General features: G+C 34.3%; 2 protein-coding genes across 2 annotated transcripts in view; one reads left to right on the top strand and one right to left on the bottom strand.

The window, feature by feature from the left end:
• Positions 1–20,851, top strand: part of Cubn (Cubilin) — a 29,421-nt gene extending 8,570 nt beyond the window's left edge. The window contains exons 10-19 of the mRNA XM_073982156.1: positions 1,306–1,623; positions 1,703–2,868; positions 2,925–3,280; positions 6,485–7,181; positions 7,255–7,421; positions 12,089–16,282; positions 19,488–19,664; positions 19,731–19,956; positions 20,014–20,594; positions 20,658–20,851. Coding sequence (XP_073838257.1) covers positions 1,306–1,623; positions 1,703–2,868; positions 2,925–3,280; positions 6,485–7,181; positions 7,255–7,421; positions 12,089–16,282; positions 19,488–19,664; positions 19,731–19,956; positions 20,014–20,594; positions 20,658–20,789 — 8,014 coding nt within the window. The 3' untranslated portion in view covers positions 20,790–20,851. The remainder of the gene's footprint in view (positions 1–1,305; positions 1,624–1,702; positions 2,869–2,924; positions 3,281–6,484; positions 7,182–7,254; positions 7,422–12,088; positions 16,283–19,487; positions 19,665–19,730; positions 19,957–20,013; positions 20,595–20,657) is intronic.
• The window catches only part of LOC141400740 (uncharacterized), an 85,589-nt gene that overhangs the window by 27,822 nt on the left and 35,902 nt on the right, over positions 1–21,865 (bottom strand). The window lies entirely within an intron of this gene.

Below are 21,865 nucleotides of genomic sequence, written 5' to 3'. Positions count from 1 at the left end.
ACAGTAGAGTAGATGACGTATGAGGTCATCTACTGTAGAGTAGATGACTTCCAATATATTCTAGTGTAGAGTTGAGGTCATCCACTGTTGAGTATATGAAGTCCGAAGTCATCTACAGTGGAGTAGATGACTTCCGCGGCCATTTACTGTAGAGAAGATGACGTTCGATGTCCTCTATTGTAGAGTAGAGGTCATCTACGGTAGATTTGATAACGTCCGTGGTCATCTATTTTAGAGTAGATGGCGTCCGAAGTCATCTACAGTAGAGGAGATGACGTCCGAAGTCATGTACAGTAGAGTAGATGACGTCCGAGGTCATTTACTGTAGAGTAGATGACGTCCGAGGTCATCTACTGTAGGGTATATGACGTCTGAGATCATCTACTCTACAGCAGATTACCTCGAACGTCATCTACTCTATAGTAGATGATCTCAGATGACATCTACTCTGCAGTAGATGAACTCGGAAGTCATCTGCCCTACAATACATGACCTTGGACGTCATCTAGTCCTTAGTAGATGGCCTAGGATGTCATCTACTCTACAGCAGATGACCTCGGACTTCATGTACTCTACAGTATATGTCCTTGGACGTTATCTACTCTACAGTAGAGGACATCGGACGTCATCTACTCTACAGTAGGTAATCTCGGATTTAATCTACTCTACAGTATATGACCTTTGACGTCATCTTCTCTACAGTATATGACCTCGGACGTCATATAATCAACAGAATATGACCTCGGACGTCATCTACTATATAGTAGCTGACCTCGGAAGTAATCTACTCTAGAGTAGAGGACCTCGGACGTCATCTACTCTACAGTAGATGACCGAGGACGTCATATACCCTATAGTAGATGACCTCGGGCGTCATCTACTCTACAGTAGATAACCTCGGACGTCAACTACTTTACAGCAAATGACCTCGGACGTCATCTACTCTATAATAGATGGCCTTGGATGACATTCGGTCGTAAGCCAATCAACAGTAAATGATCTCGGACATCATCTAATCTACAGCAGATGACCTCGGTCGTCATATACTCAACAGTGGATGACCTCGGACGTCATATACTCTACAGTAGATGACCTCGGACGTCATATACTAAACAGTATATGACTTCGGACGTCATCTACTCTAGAGTAGATGTCCACTACTCTACAGTAGAGGACATCGGACGTCATCTACTTTGCAGTAGATGACCTCGGATGTCATCTTCTCTACAGTAGATGGCCTCGGACTTCATCATAGATGACCTCCGACGTCATAACAACTTTCTTTCTTTTGTTGTTTTTTTCCAGATTTTGTGATGCCCATAAACCGGAATCGTTCCTCAGTCATTCACGCCTCTTAACCATAAAATTCGTTTCCGATTCCACTGATGCCACAAGTGGCTTTGAACTCGCCTATGATTTTGTGGATAGCAAAAATCAATGTAATGGCAATATACACTCTTCGCACGGTCAGTTGAAATCTCCTAATTGGCCGCAGAACTACACGGAAGATCTGGATTGTACGTGGGTTTTAAATACACCCCCTGGAACACAAGTGAAGCTGTTGATACCAGTTTTCGATGTAGAACCTTCACAAAATTGTTCCAATGATTACTTGGAAATAAGGTAAGCTAAGGGGGTTTCAAAAAAAAAAAAACATCGGGGCAGAGGATTAATGATATTTTCCCTCTCTTTCCCTTTCTAGAAATGGTGGCTCAAATCAATCATCATTGGTGGGCATTTTCTGTGGCAATTATTCGCAGATACCAGAGGAAATACCGGGCTTTACCAATCAAATGTATTTGCATTTCCATTCGAATAGTTTTGATAATCGTCGCGGATTTAGAATTGGATGGTTTGTCTATTCGAATGGTTGTGGTGGTAATATGCAGTCGGATCAGGGTTTCATTACTTCACCTTTTTATCCAAATCCATATTCGAACAGTGCCCAGTGTGAGTGGCGGATACATGTCCATCCAGGTTCGAACATTCACTTCACCATTAATGACTTGTCCTTGGAACAACATCCCGATTGTCGCTATGACAAGTTGGAGATCTTTGAGGGTACCACGGAACACAAAAGCCGAGTGGTTTCTTTGTGTAATTTGGATGAACAGGAAATGGGCAAACAGTATTGGGTGGATAGTAATGAGGCCTTGGTGTTGTTCCAAACCGATGATACGAATCGCGAGAGAGGCTTCTCATTGAGTTACTACTCAAATTGTACCGTTACCCTAACCAAACACTACGGCATCATTGAAAGTCCCAATTATGGTGTTTCAGAAGGCGATTATGGCGAGGAGGTGAATTGTTCCTGGACCATAAAGGCTCCCAAGGGTAATCATATCCAATTGGAGTTTACCCACTTCGAAAGGTCAGACAAGGGTGCCAAACTCATTGTCGTGGATGGTAATCGCAGTGTGGAGGTACAAACATCGGGTCAAACCCTCAACTCCACCTCGGACACTTTGGTCATTAAACAAACTACGAATTCAATCAGTTTCCAATTGGAATATGTTATGGTAGGCTGTATGGAGGTGCTGCGTGCCAACGAAGGCTCATTTAAATCACCCTCCTACCCACAACCCTACCCGAATGACATGGAATGTGTGTGGGAAATTGTTACACAACCGGGACAAGGCATAGAACTGACCATCGCCACTTTGGATTTGGAAGATTCGACAAATTGTACGAAGGACGCATTGGTCATATCACCACATCGCCACACAAATAACCCACGGGAGAGGCACTGTGGCCATAGGGATGCATTGGAAATTAGCAGTTCCAGTCATAAAATGTATGTGCGGTTCTACAGTGATGCTGAACACAATGGCAAGGGTTTTGAGGCCTCGTACACGACCAAGCCTGCAAGTAAGTGCAATGTAATGGAGTTAAAGCACCTCTGAATAAAATTGTATCTTTTTCAGAATGTGGTGGCACTTTGTCCGCCAAGAATGGTGTCATTACATCACCCAATTATCCCAACAACTATCCCGAGGAAGCTGATTGTGAATGGACCATTGAGGTGGCGGAACATCATACAATTGTTTTTACCATGGAAGAACTGGAATTGGAAAGTTTCTATGAATGTGAGTTGGACTATGTTGAGGCTACGGAGACCACAAACGATGCCGAGGACCCAGTAACTCTGTTTAAAAAATGTGGTGATATAGGGGATGACGACAGCAGCGCCACCTGGAGAAGTGCAACGAATCGAGTTACAGTCCATTTCCATTCGGATGATTCGGTGTCGGCAAGAGGTTTTAAGCTGAGCTATGAAGAGGTAAGTAGAAAGGGGTAAAGTCTTTGGAGAGTTTTCTCCGCAAATATATATATAAATACAATTGTAGAGAAAGAATGGAACTGGTGACATTTTCCTATGAAAACAGTCAATGGAAACATTTTTCTATAGAAAAATATTACTGTGGACATTTTTCTCTAGAGAAAATATCACTGGAGAAATTTTTCTACAGAGAAAATATCACTGGAGACATTTTCCTAAAGAGATAATTTCACTGAAGACATTTTTCTGTGGAGAAACTGTCCCGGGAGACATTTTTCTATAGAGATTTGACTGGAGACATTTTTCTATAGAGAAAATGTAATTGGAGAAAATTTTCTATAGAGAGAACGTCACTGGAGACATTTTTCCATAGAGAAAAGTTCACTGGAGACATTTTTCTATAGAGAATATGTCACTGGAGACATTTTTCTATAGAGAGAAAGTGACTAGAGACATATTTCTATAGAGAAAAAGTCACTGGAGACATTTTCTATATAGAAAAATCAGTTTTGAAATTTGTTATAGAAAAAATGTCACAGAAGACAGCTTCTGTATAGAGAAATTTTTCTTTAGAGAAAATGTCGTTGGAGACATTTTTCTATAGAGAAAACGTCGCTGAATCATTTTTCTATAGAGTAAATGTCACTGGAGACATTTTGCTATGCAGAAAATCTCACTGGAGACATTTTTCTATAGAGAGAACGTCCCTGGAGAAATTTTTCTATAGAGAAAACGTCACTGGAGACATTTTTCCATAGAGAAAAAGTAACTGGAGATATTTTTCCATGGAGAAAAAATCACTGGAGACATTTTTCTATAGAGAAAATGTCACAGGAGACATTTTTCTATAGAAAAAATGTCAATGGAGACATTTCTCTATAGAGAAAATTTCACTGTAGATATTTTTCTATAGAGAAAATGTCACTTGAGACATTTCTTTATTGAGAAAATGTCACTGGAGACATTTCTTTATTGAGAAAATGTCACTGGAGACATTTCTCCATAGAGAAAATGTCACTAGAGACATTTTTCTATAGAAAAAATGTCAATAGAGACATTTCTCTATAGAGAAAATGTCACTTGAGACATTTCACCATAGGTAAAATGCAACTGGAGACATTTTTCTACGGAGAAAATTTCACTGTTGACATTTCTTCATAGAGAAAATGTCAATAGAGACACTCTCTATAGAGAAAATGTTACTGGAGACATTTTTCTATAGAAAAAAATTTCAATTAAGACATTCCTCTATAGAGAAAATGTCCGTGGAGACATTTTTCTGTAGAGAAAATATCAATGGAGACATTTTTCTATAGAGAAAATGTCACTGGAGACATTTTTTCTGTAGAGAAAAAGTCATTTTAGACATTTTTCTATAGAGAAAAATTCACTGGTGACATTTTTCTAAGGAAAAATATCACTGGAGACATTTTTCTATAGAAAAAATGTCATTGGATACATTTTTCTATAAAGAAAATGTTATTGGAGACATTTTTCTATAGAGAACATGTCACTGGAGACATTTTTCTATAGAGAAAATGTCATTTGAGACATTTTTCTATAGAAAAAATGTCATTGGAGACATTTTTCTATAGAGAAAATATTGTTGGAGACATTTTTCTATAGAGAAAATATTGTTGGAGACATTTTTCTATAGAGAAAAAGTCACTGCAGACATTTTTCTATAGAGAAAATGTCATTGGAGGCATATTTCTCCAGAGAAAATGTCACTGGAGACATTTTACTGTAGAGAAAATGTCACTGGAGACATTTTACTGTAGAGAAAATGTCATTGCAGAAATTTTTCTATAGGAAAATGCCCCTTGAGCCATTTTTCTATAGAGAAAATGTCACTGGTGATATTTTTCTAAGAGAAACTGTGGCTAAAGATATTTTTCTACAGAGAAAATGTCACCGAAGACTCTATATCACTGGATATACTTTTCTATAGAGAAAACGTCATTGGAGACATTTTTCTATTGAGAAAATGTTATTGAAGACATTTTTCTATAGAAAAATTGTCAACATTTTTCTATCGAGAAAATGTCACTGGAGACATTTTTCTATAGAGAAAATGTCACTGGAGACATTTTTATATAGAGAAAATGTCATTGGAGACATTTTTCTATAGAGAAAATGTCACTGGAGACATTTTTGTATAGAGCAAATATCGTTGGAGACACTTTTCTATGGAGAAAAATTCACTAGAGACATGTTTCAAAGTCAATGGAGACATTTTCTATATAGAAAAAGTCAGTGGAGACAGTTTTCTATACAGAAAATGTCACTGGAGACATTTTTCTATAGAGAAAATATCATTGGAGATATTTTGCTATAGAAAAAATGTCACTGGAGACATTTTTCTATAGAGAAAATGCCACTGGAGACATTTTTGTATAGAGCAAATGTCATTGGAGACTTTTTTCTATAAAGAAAATGTCACTGGAGACATTTTCTATGGAGAAAATATCATTGGAGACATTTTTCTATGGAGAAAATGTAACTGGAGACATTTTTCTATAGAGAAAATGTCACTGGAAACATTTTTCTATAGAAAAATGTTAATACAGCCATTGGAGACATTTTTGTATAGAGCAAATGTCATTGGAGACTTTTTTCTATAAAGAAAATGGCATTGGAGACATTTTCTATGGAGAAAATATCATTGGAGACATTTTTCTATGGAGAAAATGTAACTGGAGATATTTTTTTATAGAAAAAATGTCACTGGAGCATTTTTCCATAGAGAAAATGTCACTAGAGATATTTTTCTATAGAACAAATGTCATTGGATACATTTTTCTATAAAGAAAATGTTATTGGAGACATTTTTCTATAGAGAACATGTCACTGGAGACATTTTTCTACAGAGAAAAAGTCACTGGAAACATTTTTCTGCAGAGGAAATGTTACTGGATACATTTTTCTATAGAGAAAATATCATTGGAGACATTCTTCTATAGAGAAAATCTAATTGGAGAAATATTTCTATAGAGAAAATGTCACTGGAGACATTTTTCTATAGAGAAAATTTCACTGGAGACATTTTTCTATAGAAAAAAGGTAGCTTAAGAAATTTGCCTATAGAAAAGACCTACTGAAGATATTTTCCATAGACAAGTATCCACATGAAACATTTCTAGAGAAAAAATAATCTATTTTTATGTTGTTGTTATTGTTATGTTTCTGTTCTCTTGCCTCCAGGATTGTGGTCAACGTGTCGAATTAGGCGAAGATGATGTCTTTAGTTTGGACTTCATCTATCATGTACAACGGAATCGAACCTGTGAATGGCAACTGATTTCCAAAGATCCCGGCAAACACATACTTCTTACATTTTCGCATCTACAAATGTATCCCGCTCTGGCCTACACATATCGTACGGAAGGTGAATGTTTAGACAAAGGAGCCATAGTATATGATGGGGTAGATGACAAGGCACCCGTTCGTACACGTTTTTGTAAATCTCATCCCCCCGATATTATATCCCATGGCCACGGACTGACTTTGAAAATACCCATAAATTTGATATCGGAAATAACCGCTTATGCCTATCAAATGGACAGCTATTGTGGTTCCATTCACACCTCATTAAGTGGTAAATTCTCCACCCCCTATTACCCGTCATCGTATCCACCGAATATGCAATGTGATTGGTATATAACACCGAGTAAGGGCAACAGTATCCAAGTGACATTTGAATCTATGGATTTGGAGGATTCGGATGAGTGTAACAACGACTATGTGGAGATAAGAGAATCATCGAGTTTGGGTAAATTGTTGGGTGTCTACTGTGGTAATCGTTTGCCACCCACCGTACGGGGCAGAGAGGAGTTGTATATACGTTTCCACAGTAATGACGATGTGGTAGGTGAGGGTTTCTTGGCCAGTTACAGTTATGGTGAGTTTTTGTGGGGCAAAGGGGGAGAATGGAGGGGTATATTGATGATTTTTTGTTTGCGTTTTTCTTTCAGTCCAACATAGCGAATTGAATGGCACTGAGGGTGTGTTAGAATCTCCAGCTTATCCTGCCAAATTCCACAGTCATGACATGTATAGTTGGCGTATTACCGTGCACAAGGATTATGTGGTCCTGCTGACAATTAAACATATTGTGGATACGGATATGCCATACATTAAGGTAAGGAATGAGTTAAAATATATTTTTAAAAAGTCCACGTTCTTTAAAAAATCTTGGTTTTTTAAATAAAAAATTTTTGTTTTTTGAAAAAATATTCTTTAAAAATCCAAATTTTTTGAAAACATAATCTTAAAACTATCAAGGTTTTTAGAAATTTTCTTATGAACAGTCCACGCTTAGAAATTTTTTTATTAAAAATCCACGTTCCAAATAAATATTCTTTCAAAAAATCCGCGCTTGGAGAAATTTTCTTATAAAAAGTTCACACTTAGATTTTTTAAAGTCTACGTTTCAAGAAAATATTTTTTAAAAAATCACTCTTAGAAATTTTTTCTTAAAAAAAATTCAATTTAATTTTTTAGAAGCGTGGAATTTTTAAAGATTTTTTCAGAAGCGTGGAACTTTTAAACGTTCTTTTTTCAGAAGCGTGGAATATTTTTAATATTTTTTCAGATGTTTTTTCAATGTTTAAAGCATTTTTTCAATTTAGAATTTTTGATGATTTGGTTTCAGAAAGATGAAATTTTTGATGATTCTTTTATTATGCGTGGAATTTTTAAAGACTTTTTTTCGGAAGCGTGGAATTTTTAAATATTTTTTTCAGAATAGTGAAATTTTTAAAAAAATTTTTAAGAAGCTTGGAATTTTTAAAGATTTATTCAGAAACGTGGAACTTTTAAAGATGCTTTTACGTTTTTTAAAGATTTTTTTCAGAAGCGTGGAATTTTTACAGCATTTTATTCAGAAAAGTGGATTCTTTTTTAGAAGCGTACAATGTTTAAAGCATTTTTGCAATTCAAAATCGTGGACTTTTTTATAATTTTTTAATAATTTTCATTTTTAAATTTTATTTTTTTTCAAAAGCGAGGATTCTTTTCGTAAGATTTAAATTTTTAGAGATTTTTTTCGGAAGCGTGGAATTTTTAAAGATTTCTTCAGAAGCGTAGACTTTATATATTTTAAATTTTTTATATATAATTGTTTTTTCACAAGCTTTGATTTTTTAAATATTTTTATAAGTGTGGATTTTTTAATAATTTTTTTTCAGAATCTTGGATTTTTTAAATAATTTTTTCAGAAGCGTGGGTTAAATTTTTGTTCAGAAGCGTAGATTTTTTAAATATGTTTTTTTTCAGAAGCGTGGATTTTTTAAAGTTTTTTTGAAAAAAATATTTAAAAATCCACGCTTCGGGAAGTAAATTGTTTAAAAATCCACGCTTCCGGAAAACAAATTGTCTAAAAAATCCACGCTTCTTAAAAAAATTGTTTAAAAAATCCACGCTTCTTAAAATTTTTTATAAAAATCCAAAAAGAATCTTAAAAAATCCACGCTTCTGCAAAAACAATTCTTAGAAAAATTCACGCTTCTGCAAAAACAATTCTTAGAAAAATTCACGCTTCTGCAAAAACAATTCTTAGAAAAATTCACGCTTCTGCAAAAAAAAAATAAATAAAACATCCACGCTTCTGCAAAAACAATTTAATATATCCACGCTTCTGCAAAAACAATTTAATATATCCACGCTTCTGCAAAAACAATACTTAAAAAATCCCCGCTTCGGGAAAAAAAATATTTAAAAAAATCCACTCTTCGAGAAAAAATTATTTAAAAAAATCCAAGCTTCGGAAAAAAATTATTTAAAAAAAAATCCACGCTTCGGGAAAAAATAAATTAAAAAAAATCCACGCTTCGGGAAAAAATTATTTAAAAAAATCCACGCTTCGGGAAAAAATTATTTAAAAAAAATCCATGCTTCGGAAAAAAAAAATTATTTAAAAAAATCCACGATTCTGAAAAAAATTATTTAAAAAATTCAAGATTCTGAAAAAAATTATTTAAAAAATCCAAGCTTCTGAGAAAAATTATTTAAATAATTCACGCTTCTGAAAAAATTATTTAAAAAATCCACGCTTCTGAAAAAATTATTTAAAAAATCCACGCTTCTGAAAAAATAATTTAAAAAATCCACGCTTCTGAAAAAATAATTTAAAAAATCCACGCTTCTGAAAAAAATTATTTTAAAAATCCTCGCTTCTGAAAAAAATTATTTAAAAAAATCCACGCTTTTGAAAAAAACATAAAAAAATTCCACGCTTCTGATAAAAATAATTTAAAAAATCCACGCTTCTGAAAAAATATATTTAAAAAAACCACGACGCCACTGAAAAAAATTATTTAAAAAAACCACGATGCTTCTGAAAAAAATTATTTAAAAAAACGACGACGCTTTTGAAAAAAAATATTTAAAAAGACCACGCTTCTGAAAAAAATTATTTAAAAAATCCACGCTTCTGAAAAAAATTATTTAAAAAATCCACGCTTCTGAAAAAAATTATTTAAAAAATCCACGCTTCTGAAAAAAATTATTTAAAAAATCCACGCTTCTGAAAAAAATTATTTAAAAAATCCACGCTTCTGAAAAAAATTATTTAAAAAATCCACGCTTCTGAAAAAAATTATTTAAAAAATCCACGCTTCTGAAAAAAATTATTTAAAAAATCCACGCTTCTGAAAATAATTTTTTGAAAAATCCACGTTTCTGAAAAAAGATTATTTAAAAAATCCACGCTTTTGAAAAAAATATAAACAAATTCCACGCTTCTGAAAAAAATTATTTAAAAAATCCACGCTTCTGAAAAAAATTATTTAAAAAATCCACGCTTCTGAAAAAAATTATTTAAAAAATCCACGCTTCTGAAAAAAATTATTTAAAAAATCCACGCTTCTGAAAAAAATTATTTAAAAAATCCACGCTTCTGAAAAAAATTATTTAAAAATCCAAGCTTCTGAAAAATATTAATTAAAAAATCCACGCTTCTGAAAAAAATTATTTAAAAAATCCACGCTTCTGAAAAAAATTATTTAAAAAATCCACGCTTCTGAAAAAAAGTATTTAAAAAATCCACGCTTCTGAAAAAAATTATTTAAAAAATCCACGCTTCTGAAAAAAATTATTTAAAAAATCCACGCTTCTGAAAAAAATTATTTAAAAAATCCACGCTTCTGAAAAAAATTATTTAAAAAATCCACGCTTCTGAAAAAAATTATTTAAAAAATCTACGCTTCTGAAAAAAATTATTTAAAAAATCCACGCTTCTGAAGAAATTATTTAAAAAATTCACGCTTCTGAAAAAAATTATTTAAAAAATCCACGCTTCTGAAGAAATTATTTAAAAAATTCACGCTTCTGAAAAAAATTATTTAAAAAATCCACGCTTCTGAAAAAATTATTTAAAAAATCCACGCTTCTGAAAAAAATTATTTAAAAAATCCACGCTTCTGAAAAAAATTATTTAAAAAATCCACGCTTCTGAAAAAAATTATTTAAAAAATCCACGCTTCTGAAAAAAATTATTTAAAAAATCCACGCTTCTGAAAAAAATTATTTAAAAAATCCACGCTTCTGAAAAAAATTATTTAAAAAATCCACGCTTCTGAAAAAAATTATTTAAAAAATCCACGCTTCTGAAAAAAATTCTTTAAAAAATCCACGCTTCTGAAAAAAAATTATTTAAAAAATCCACGCTTCTGAAAAAAAAAATTATTTAAAAAATCCACGCTTTTGAAAAAAATTCTTTAAAAAATCCACGCTTCTGAAAAAAAATTATTTAAAATATCCACGCTTTTGAAAAAAATTCTTTAAAAAATCCACGCTTCTGAACAAAAGTATTTAAAAGAGCCACGCTTCTGAAAAAAATTATTTAAAAGAGCCACGCCTCTGAAAAAAATTATTTAAAAAATCCACGCTTCTGAAAAAAAATTATTTAAAAAATCCACGCTTCTGAAAAATATATAAAAAATCCACGCTTTTGAAAAAAATTCTTTAAAAAATCCACGCTTCTGAACAAAATTATTTAAAAGAGCCACGCTTCTGAAAAAAAATATTTAAAAAATCCACGCTTCTGAAAAAAAAATTATTTAAAAAATCCACGCTTCTGAAAAAAATTATTTAAAAAATCCACGCTTCTGAAAAAAAATTATTTAAAAAATCCACGCTTCTGAAAAATATTTAAAAAATCCACGCTTCTGAAAAATATTTAAAAAATCCACGCTTCTGAAAAATATTTAAAAAATCCACGCTTTTAAAAAAAGTCTTTAAAAAATCCACGCTTTTGAAAAAAAATTCTTTAACAAATCCACGCTTCTGAACAAAATTATTTAAAAGAGCCACGCTTCTGAAAAAAATATTTAAAAGATCCACACTTCTGAAAAAACTTATTTAAAAAATCCACGCTTGTGAAAAAAATAATTTAAAAATCCACGCTTGTGAAAAAAATAATTTAAAAAATCCACGCTACTTAAATTTTTTTTTTAAATCTACGCCTCTGAAAAAAATTATTTAAAAAGTCCACGCTTCTGAAAAAAATTATTTAAAAAATCCAAGCTTCTGAAAAAAATTATTTAAAAGATCCACGCTGCTGAAAAAAATTATTTAAAAGATCCACGCTTCTGAAAAAAAATATTTAAAAATGTACGCTTCTGAATAAAATTATTTAAAAATTTACGCTTCTAAAATATCTTCAATCCGCTTTCTTTTCTTTAAAAATCCAAGCTTCTGTGAAAATATTCTTTAAAAGATCCACACTTGTCTTTAAACAATTTTTGGTCTACTGCTGATATTCATCTCTTAATCCTTGTGCTCTTCTTCATCTTCTTCTGTTTTCAGTTCTACGATGGCTATTCGGACATTGGAGCTCCCATAGATTATGCCACTAGCCACATTGTACAGACCAATACAAATATCCTTTATTTGACCGCCTATCGGGGACCTTTCCAATTTGAATGGAAACAATTATCGAAGCAGGCGGTACGCGATAATCAAACCGCCGAACGTATTGCGGAAATGTGTGGCAGTCAAACACTTCGTATTAATAATACACTGTTCTTCAATTCTCCCGGCTATCCGGTGGGCTATGCACCCAATTTGAAATGTTCTTGGGTGGTGGTGCCCAATGACCCCAGCCGACATGCTGTGGTGACTTTCTTGAAAATTGATCTCGAAGAATATGCGGAGTGTTTTGCCGATTATGTGCGAATATCCGCCAGTAGAGATATGGAGAATTGGCAAGTGCTGGACACCATGTGTAAGAAGTCACCGGACAAGGATCATAAATATCATGGAACTCCCTACTTGAAAATGGAATTTATAACCGATTCGGGGGTTAATAAGACAGGCTTTACGTCGTTAATAACCACTAAGTGTGGTTCGGAGCTTACGGGTCGTAGTGGTTTTGTGAACATTACCCTGGATAGGAGTAGCAGCTATAACACAGAATGCGTGTGGTCGATAAGAGTGCGCCAGGGCAGACGTATACGCTTGCAGTTCCCCGACTCCCTGCTGCAGGGCCAATATTCCCCTGGAAACTGTAATGTTTTCTTTTTGGTGCGCAATGGCATTGATGAGGATTCTCCATTCCTGGGCAAGGGCAAATATTGTGAGAATAATATCACAGATATTCTAGAGACCAGCTCGAATAGAGCCTATATCAAGTTCTCGCGTAGTGGTTTTCCTGGCTATCGGGCCTCATTCCGTTATGAAGAAATCTCTCAGGAATGTTCCAGGGAAATTGTTCTGCAAAACGATTATAAAAATGTTGAGCAGATGATTATGTCTCCCAACTATCCGAATATACCCAATCCGCACACGGAATGTATATGGAAGGTGAGGGCTCCGCTACACAGTGTTATAACCTTGGATTTCTTGGGAGATTTTGATTTGGCGCCAGGATCAGGAGAGGGAAAAACCTGTGAGTTGGAATATGTTCAGGTAAATGATGGCAATTCCGAATTGGCACCCATGATGGGTCGTTATTGTGGACGGACTAAACCCAACACCTTGCATTCCACGGGCAATGTGCTGCGTCTGATGTACTATACCGATGCCTTGGAGCCCCACAAAGGTTTCCAGGCCAAGGTTAGCATAAGCCGCTGTGGCGGTTACTTTTATGAGGAGGAGGGAGTGGTCAAATCTCCCGATAATTTGAAACTTATACCTTCGGAAAGTCAGGTGGTGGTGGAATGTGTCTTCACCATCGAAACGGAGGTGGGCACCACCATACATATCAACATGGACAAACTGCAGACCAAGGATGGCAATGATGAGGATAAGGCGTGCAAGGAGAGTAGCCATTTGGAGTTGCAGGAAATTGATGCCTTTACCTCTGGTTTCGATAATATTACGGACACCTTGATATTGTGTTCGGAACAGGGCCACAGTTATATTGTGGAGACAAATAAACTGGTGCTGCGTTACAAAATCATTGGTGGTTATCACAATCCGGAAGCATTCCAAATTAGCTACAAGGCGGTGGGTTCCCGCTGCGATGAGACCATTGAAGCTTCACAGGGTATTCTGCAGACGCCCAATTATCCCTTGGGCAACACCATGCCCATACAATGTACCTGGCATATACGAGCACCCAAGGGCAGCAGGATCAAGGCAGAGTTCTTAGATTTTGATATGGGTTCTGAGGAGGCCATGGGCAGGGTCCATAGGCGCATCTTGTTTGCCAACGATTTCAAGATGACTTCAATAATTGAGAGAATTTCCAACACTGCTCCTGCTGCCATTTATTCCACCGACAACACCATGGGTATAGATGCCCTGATATTGTCCTTTACCCGCAACAGGGGATTTAAACTGAAATTCTCAGCCTTTGAGAGGTCGACATATTGTCGTCCACTGTGGTTGAATCCCCTGTCGCAAACGGAAACCTTGAAATATACAAGGGATAACACCACCGCAGTTTATTGTGACTATCCCCTGAACGTGAAATTCAATGAAACTTTGGCGGTCCACATTACCAAGGAAGAGAAGTACCCCAAGAACCATTGGTTACCCTATGGCTGTCAATACTTTAGTCCTCTACAACTGTATGTGGGTGAGGAACGGCTGCTGCCCGCATTGATGTGTAACAATGATACCCAACCCTCATTTCGGCTGCCCTTCTCTGCCCACCTTATCATCAATGGCAATACCAGAAATTCTCTCAAGGATTTGGAACTGCAATATACCCTCTATAAATGTGGTGGCATATGGTCGCTGTTCTATTACGATGAATTTAACATTACCCAACCGAATATAGCCAATCACACAGGTACGCTGGAATGTGCCTGGGCGGTGTGGACCACACCCACCACCACAGAACCACCCGATTTTGAAGATCTCATTATAGATGTACAAATCGACATAAGGCTCAACGTGAACTTCAAGGGCAAGTGTGAGGATGAATATCTGATAGTCTACAATGGACCCAATCAAAATTTCCCCCATTTGGGTAGATATTGTGGAGAGACTGGGGCCAAGGACTTGGTGGTCACAGGTGGTGGAGTGTTTGTGGAATTTGTGACCTTGGACTACAACCAGCAATCCACCTTTAATTTGTCGGTACGCGAAGGCAGCGGTTGTGGTGGCAAGCTAACGTATCCTTATCGCCAGGTCCGAGTGGATTACCAATACAAAAACAATGTGGAGTGTATTTGGGAGCTAAGCACCGAGCCCGGATTCCATTTGGCTGCCATTTTTGAGGAACGTTTCTTTATAGAGGCCAGCAAGAATTGCAGCAAAGATTATTTGCTGTTCCAAGAGAAAAATGACGAAGGGGAATGGGTGGATCTGCAAAGGTTGTGTGGTCGCAATCCCCCAGCCATGGTTAACAGCACCAGGACTGAAATGCGCATGATATTCCGCACAGATGACAATGTCAAGGGAGATGGTTTCACGGTGAGCTTTGAGAGAAATTGCGGTGGTCTACTCTATGCCACCGATACGCTACAACAAATTTCCTCTCCCGGTTACCCCACAGCCTATCTACACAATCTTGTGTGCAACTACACCATTGTGCCCGCGCCAGAAGTTAAACGCTCGGAATCCAATAGTCTCTACTTGCGTTTCGTTGAATTCGAGGTGGAAGATGCCCCCACCGTGAAATGTCTCTTTGACAATGTCACCATCACCACCACCGATGCCTCTGGCAATGCGGTAAAGAATGTCCTGTGCGGCCGCAAACCCAACTATGAGGTACGTTCCAAGGCAGCCATTAGCGTGGTACTACGCACAGATGCCAGCTATGGTTCGAAGGGTTTCCTCATGGAGTATGGCCACAACAAGTGTGGAGCCACCATTACCAACACATCCATCATTGAATCACCCCGGGATTCCAGCACCAAAATGTATCCCCACTCCAGCAAATGTTCGTGGTTACTAAAGGCCCCCGAGCAGCACAAAATTCTCATTAAATTCCAAGAACTCAGTTTTGAGGGTCAAGGTATGTGTACCTATGATGCAGTGGAAATCTACAAGGGTCTCAACACAGTGGAAGATCAGCGTTTGGGAAAATTCTGTGGCAACCTGACTGGCAAACTACCGCTGATAACAATTCAACAAAACACTGCGCTTATTCACAGCTTCTCCGATGAACGTGATTCCTCGGCAGGTTTCCGTGCTTTGGTCAGTTTTATACCCAACTGTGACAACAACATTTATCTCAGTGCCAACAACAATACCTATGAATTTAATCGTTTCTCGGGTCAGTATGCCAACAACTTGGACTGTAGTTGGCTATTTAGCACCACACCGGATCGGCAATTGCAATTGGAATTTACCAGCTTCCATGTTGAAAGTTCCCCCTCGTGTGGCAATGATTATTTGGAAATTAAAGATGGTCCTGGCTTATTTGCCGACACAATTGGTACCTTCTGTGGCCATGATGTCCCTCCGCCAGTGGTTTCTTCACGCCACAAAATGCTTTTGCGGTTTGTCTCTGATGCAAATGAGACAAGCACCGGATTTATGGCCAGAATTAAATCGGTGCCTCGCTTGTGCGGGCAACATGTCTACGATTTGACGGGAAGTCAAAAGGTGAGTTACAATAACTTTTATATTCAGCAGCTTAAACAAATGTTTGAATAGAATTATCTCCATAGAACTTTTTTCTATTCAGCTGCTGAATATAATTTCAGCAACAGAATAGAATTTTCTTTTTAAATATCTTTTAAGATATTTTCTATTCGGCAGCGGCATACAATTTTCTCTATAGAGAATTTTGTATTTAGCAGCTGAATAAATTTCCTCCATAGACAATTTTCTATTCAATAGCTGAATAGAATTTTTTCCATAGATAATTTTCTATTCAGCAGCTGAGAAAATTTTTTTATTTGCAGTTGAATAGAATTTTCTCCAGAGAAATTTTTTCTCTATAGAAAATAGAAATTTCTATTCAGAGTTTTCTCTATAGAAAATTTTTTATTCAGCTGCTGAATAGAAAATTTCCTATAATGTTCTATTCAGCAGCTGAATAGAATTTTCTCTATAGAAAATTTTCTATTCAGCTGCTGAATAGAATTTTCTTTATAGAAAATTTTCTATTCAGCTGCTGAATAGAATTTTCTTTATAGAAAATCTTCCATTTAGCTGCTGAATATAATTTACTTTATAGAAAATCATCTATTCAGCTGCTGAATAGAATTTTCTTTATAGATAATCTTCTACTCAGCTGCTGAATAGAAAATTTTCTATAAAGAAAATTCTGTTCAGCAGTTGAATAGATGCTTTTCTATAAAGAAAATTCCATTCAGCAACTGAATAGAAAATTTTCTATAAAGAAAATTCTATTCAGCAGCTGAATAGAAAATTTTCTATAAAGAAAATTCTATTCAGCAGCTGAATAGAAAATTTTCTATAAAGAAAATTCTATTCAGCAGCTGAATAGAAGATTTTCCATAAAGAAAATTCTATTCAGCAGCTGAATAGAAGATTTTCTATAAAGAAAATTCTATTCAGCAGCTGAATAGAAGATTTTCTATAAAGAAAATTCTATTCAGCAGCTGAATAGAAGATTTTCTATAAAGAAAATTCTATTCAGCAGCTGAATAGAAAATTTTCTATAAAGAAAATTCTATTCAGCAGCTGAATAGAAAATTGTCTATAAAGAAAATTCTATTCAGCAGCTGAATAGAAAATTGTCTATAAAGAAAATTCTATCCATAGCAGCTGAATAGAAAATTGTCTTTAAAGAAAATTCTATTCAGCAGCTGAATAGAAAAGTTTCTATTAAGAAAATTCTATTAAGCAGTTAAATAGAAAATTGTTTATAAAAAAATTTTATTCAGCAGCTGAATAGAAAATTTTCTATAAAAAAATTCTATTCAGCAGCTGAATAAAAAATTGTCTATAAAGAAAATTCTATTCAGCACCTGAATAGAAAATTTTCCATAAAGAAATTCTATTCAGCAGCTGAATAGCACATTTTCCATAAAGAAAATTCTATTCAGCAGCTGAATGGAAAATTTTCTATAAAGAAAATTCTATTCAGCAGCTGAATAGAAAATTTTCTATAAGAAAATTTTATTCAGCAGCTGAATAGAAAATTTTTTATAAAGAAAATTTTATTGAGCAGCTGCATAGAAAATTTTTTATAAAGAAAATTTTATTGAGCAGCTGTATAGAAAATTTTCTATAAAGAAAATTCTATTCAGCTGCTGACTAGAATTTTTTTCCATAAAGAAAATTCTTTTCAGCAGCTCAATAGAAAATTTAATATAAAGAAAATTCTATTCAGCAGCTGAATAGAAGATTTTGAATAAAGAAAATTCTATTCAGCAGCTGAATAGAAAACTTTCTATAAAGAAAATTCTATGCAGCAGCTGAATAGAAAATTTTCTATAAAGAAAATTCTCTTCAGCAGCTGAATAAAAGATTTTCTATAAAGAAAATTCTATTCAGCAGCTGAATAGAAGATTTTCTATAAAGAAAATTCTAAATAGAAAATTGTTTATAAAAAAATTTTATTCAGCAGCTGAATAGAAAATTTTCTATAAAAAATTATATTCCGCAGCTGAATAGAAAATGTTCTATACAGAAAATTCTATTCGGCAGCTGAATGGAAGATTTTCTTTAAAGAAAATTCTATTCAGCAGCTGAATAGAAGATCAAGAAAATTCTATTCGGCAGCTGAATAAAAATTCTATTTAGCAGCTGAATAGAATATTTTCTATAAAGAAAAGTCTATTCAGCAGCTGAATAGAAAATTGTCTATAAAGAAAATTCTAGTCAGCAGCTGAATAGAAAATTTTCTATAAAGAAAATTCTAGTCAGCAGCTGAATAGAAAATTTTCTATAAAGACAATTCTATTCAGCAGCTGAATAGAAACTTTTCTATAAAGAAAATTCTATTCGGCAGCTGAATAGAAGATTTTCTATAAAGAAAATCCTATTCAGCAGCTGAATAGAAAATTTTCTATAAAGAAATTTCTATTCAGCAGCTGAATAGAAAATTTTCTATAAAGAAAATTATTTTCTATAGAGAAAATTCTATTCAGCAGCTGAATAGAAAATTTTCTATAAAAAAATTTTATTCGGCAACTGAATAGAAAATGTTCTATTAAGAAAATACTATTCTGCAGCTGAATAGAAATTTTTCTATAAAGAAAATTCTATTCAGCAGCTGTATAGAAAATTTTCTATAAAGAAAATTCTCTTCAGCAGCTGTATAGAAAATTTTCTATAAAAAAATCTATTCAGCAGCTGAATAGAAAATTTTCTATTAAGAAAATACTATTCAGCAGCTGAATAGAAATTTTTCTATAAAGAAAATTCTATTCAGCAGCTATATAGAAAATTTTCTATAAAAAAAATTCTATTCAGCAGCTGAATAGAACATTTGCTATAAAGAAAATTCTATTCAGGAGCTGAATAGAACATTTTCTATAGAGACAATTATATTCAGCTGCCAAATATTCTATGGAGAATATTCTGTTCAGCTGCTGAATAAAAAATTCTGTTACTGAATAGAAAATTGCCTATAGAGATAATTATATTCAGCTGCCAAATAAAAAATATTCTTTAGAAAAAATTCTATTCAACTCCTGAATAGATAATTCTTCATTCAGAAAATTCTATCCAGCTGCTGAATAAAAATTGTCTATGTACACAAATCTGTTCCGCTGCTGAATAAAAAAAACTTTTCTCCATATTTGTCACATAGTGCGTATGACTGTTATCGTCACTTATACGTCATGGTGGTGCTGCTGCCGTGCTTATATCTTAACTTTTTTCATTTTTCCAGACTGCAACCATAACTTCCCCGGATGATGGAACCGGCAAATATCCTAACAACATGAACTGTGTTTGGAAAATCAGGAGCGATAAGAATATTCACTTAACATTCGAAAAGCTGGATATCGAGACGAATGGAGCCAATGATACATGTTCGGCTGATTATGTGAAGATCATAAATAGTGATGTAAGTTGGTCTCAGGGGGAAGATGAATTTATTTCAGAATACCCTTAACTGTCAAATATTTTCTAGGACACTGACACAATTGAGAAGGGTTTGGGTACTAAACTGGTATATAATGGCTTCAACAGAGACTATGGTTATTATTTCGCTTCGGATTATGGTGCCGAACACATCTACTGTGGCAATAAAATACCCAATGACTACTTTTCATCTTCGAAATCGGTATTTGTGAAATTCAAGAGTAATGCTGAGGTGGCCAAGACGGGTTTCAAACTTAAAGCTACAAAGGCTGAGGGTAAGTTATAAAGACTAATTTCCGAGAACTCTTGGAGAATCATAAATTCCTTTTCAGGTTGTTTCCGTAATTTCACTGGTACCCAGGGACGCATTAAACTTGCCGAATCCAGCGATCATTGTGACATTTACATAAAAGCCCCAGCAAATACCTCATTGAGCCTGTACTACAATGAAGTGATGTTTTCGGAATATGATTGTGGTGCAGAGTACTTGGAAGTGTTTGATGCCCGCACCAATAGCTCTTTGCAAAAGCTATGTGAATATATTGAGACGGGAAAATCCCTCTTCAGCTCTTCGAATGAGTTGCGTTTAAATTTGAAGCTAAGCGGTTATTATACCCAAATAGATTTCACGTATTTGGCCAGCACTCAAGGCCCGGGTTGTGGTGGAGATCTGTATAATACCGCTGGTATCATAACCAATCCTTATTATCCTAATAATGTACGTAACAACTCCGATTGTCGTTGGAATATTCGTGTCCCCAGCAATATGAAGTTGTTGTTGCGTTTTGTGGTCTTCAACATGGGGGCGAAGAGTACCTGCCACACCGATTATTTGCAATTGATTGAATATGATAGCTTCGCTGGTGATCAGCCAAGTGGCGAGGGTAAAGTTGTGCGACAATTTTGTGGTGAGGTAAGTGTTGGAAGCTCAGGCTGCCCTGTCCCCCAACTATTAAAATTCGGTTTTTTATTTCAGGACGAACCGAAATACTATCGCAGCCCCGGTAATTTTGTTACTGTACGCTTCCATAAAACGGTAAATTATGATGGAACTGGCTGGGTATTACAGTTTAGTGGAGTGCATCCGGATGCCGATATAAATAACTAAAAATTAATTGAGAATATTTAAATGTAATAAAATAAATAATTGTAATTTAAAATATCACAAAATATTTTTTCTTTGGATATGGGAGCGTATAAGGGGTGTCGCTATGTATACGACACCTCAGACCGCAAAGACAATAAAACCAGGTTGAGCAGAGAACAAAGCAGTGTTGGGGGTTTAATGAAACTTTTTCAAGGACAAATTGGCCACAATGCGTAGAGAAGTCCACGTGGTCCTTGAAAAAATATTCTTTTAAAACACAAACGTGGTCCTTAAAAAAATATTCTTTAAAAAATCCACGTGGTCCTTGAGAAAAATATTCTTTTAAAACACAAACGTGGTCCTTAAAAAAATATTCTTTAAAAAATCCACGTGGTCCTTGAGAAAAATATTCTTTAAAAAAATCATCGTGGTCCGTGGAAAAATATTCATTAAAAAATCCACGTTACGTAAAAAAATATTCTTCAAAAAAATCCACTTTAAGTGAAAAAATATTCTTTAAAAAATCCACATTATGTGAAAAAAATATTTTTTAAAAAAATCCACATTTTTCACATATTTTTGAAAAAATCCATGTAACGTGAAAAAATATTTTTTAGAAAATCGACGTTACGTGAAAAAATATTTTTTAAAAAATCCACGTTACGTGAAAAAATATTCTTTAAAAAGTCCACGAAAATATTCTTAAAAAAAATTCACAAATTTTGAAAAATTAAAAATTAAAAAATTAAAAAATTCAAGATTTTTGAAAATTTTCTTTAACAATTTCACTATTTTTGGAAAAATATCCTTAAAAAAATCCACGAATTTTGGAAAGATATTCTTTAAAAAATCCGCGATTTTTGGAAAATATTCTTTAAATATTTTTTTTTTGAAAAATATTTTTTAAAAATCCACGAATTTTTGGAAAAATCTTCATTAAAACATCCAAGATTTTTGAAAAAATTTTCTTTAAAAAATCCACGATTTTTGAAAAATATTCTTTAATTTTTTGGAAAAGTATTCATAAAAAATCCACAATATTTCGGAAAAGTATTCTTAAAAAAAATTTAGATTTTTGGAAAAATATTCTTTAAAAA

The sequence above is a fragment of the Musca autumnalis genome, unplaced genomic scaffold (assembly GCF_047663935.1).
Source record: "Musca autumnalis isolate F117 unplaced genomic scaffold, ASM4766393v1 scaffold_4, whole genome shotgun sequence".
NCBI classification, from domain to species: domain Eukaryota; kingdom Metazoa; phylum Arthropoda; class Insecta; order Diptera; family Muscidae; genus Musca; species Musca autumnalis.
The sequence above is the reverse complement of the archived record's forward strand: the minus strand, read 5'-3'. Positions and strand labels throughout refer to the sequence as shown.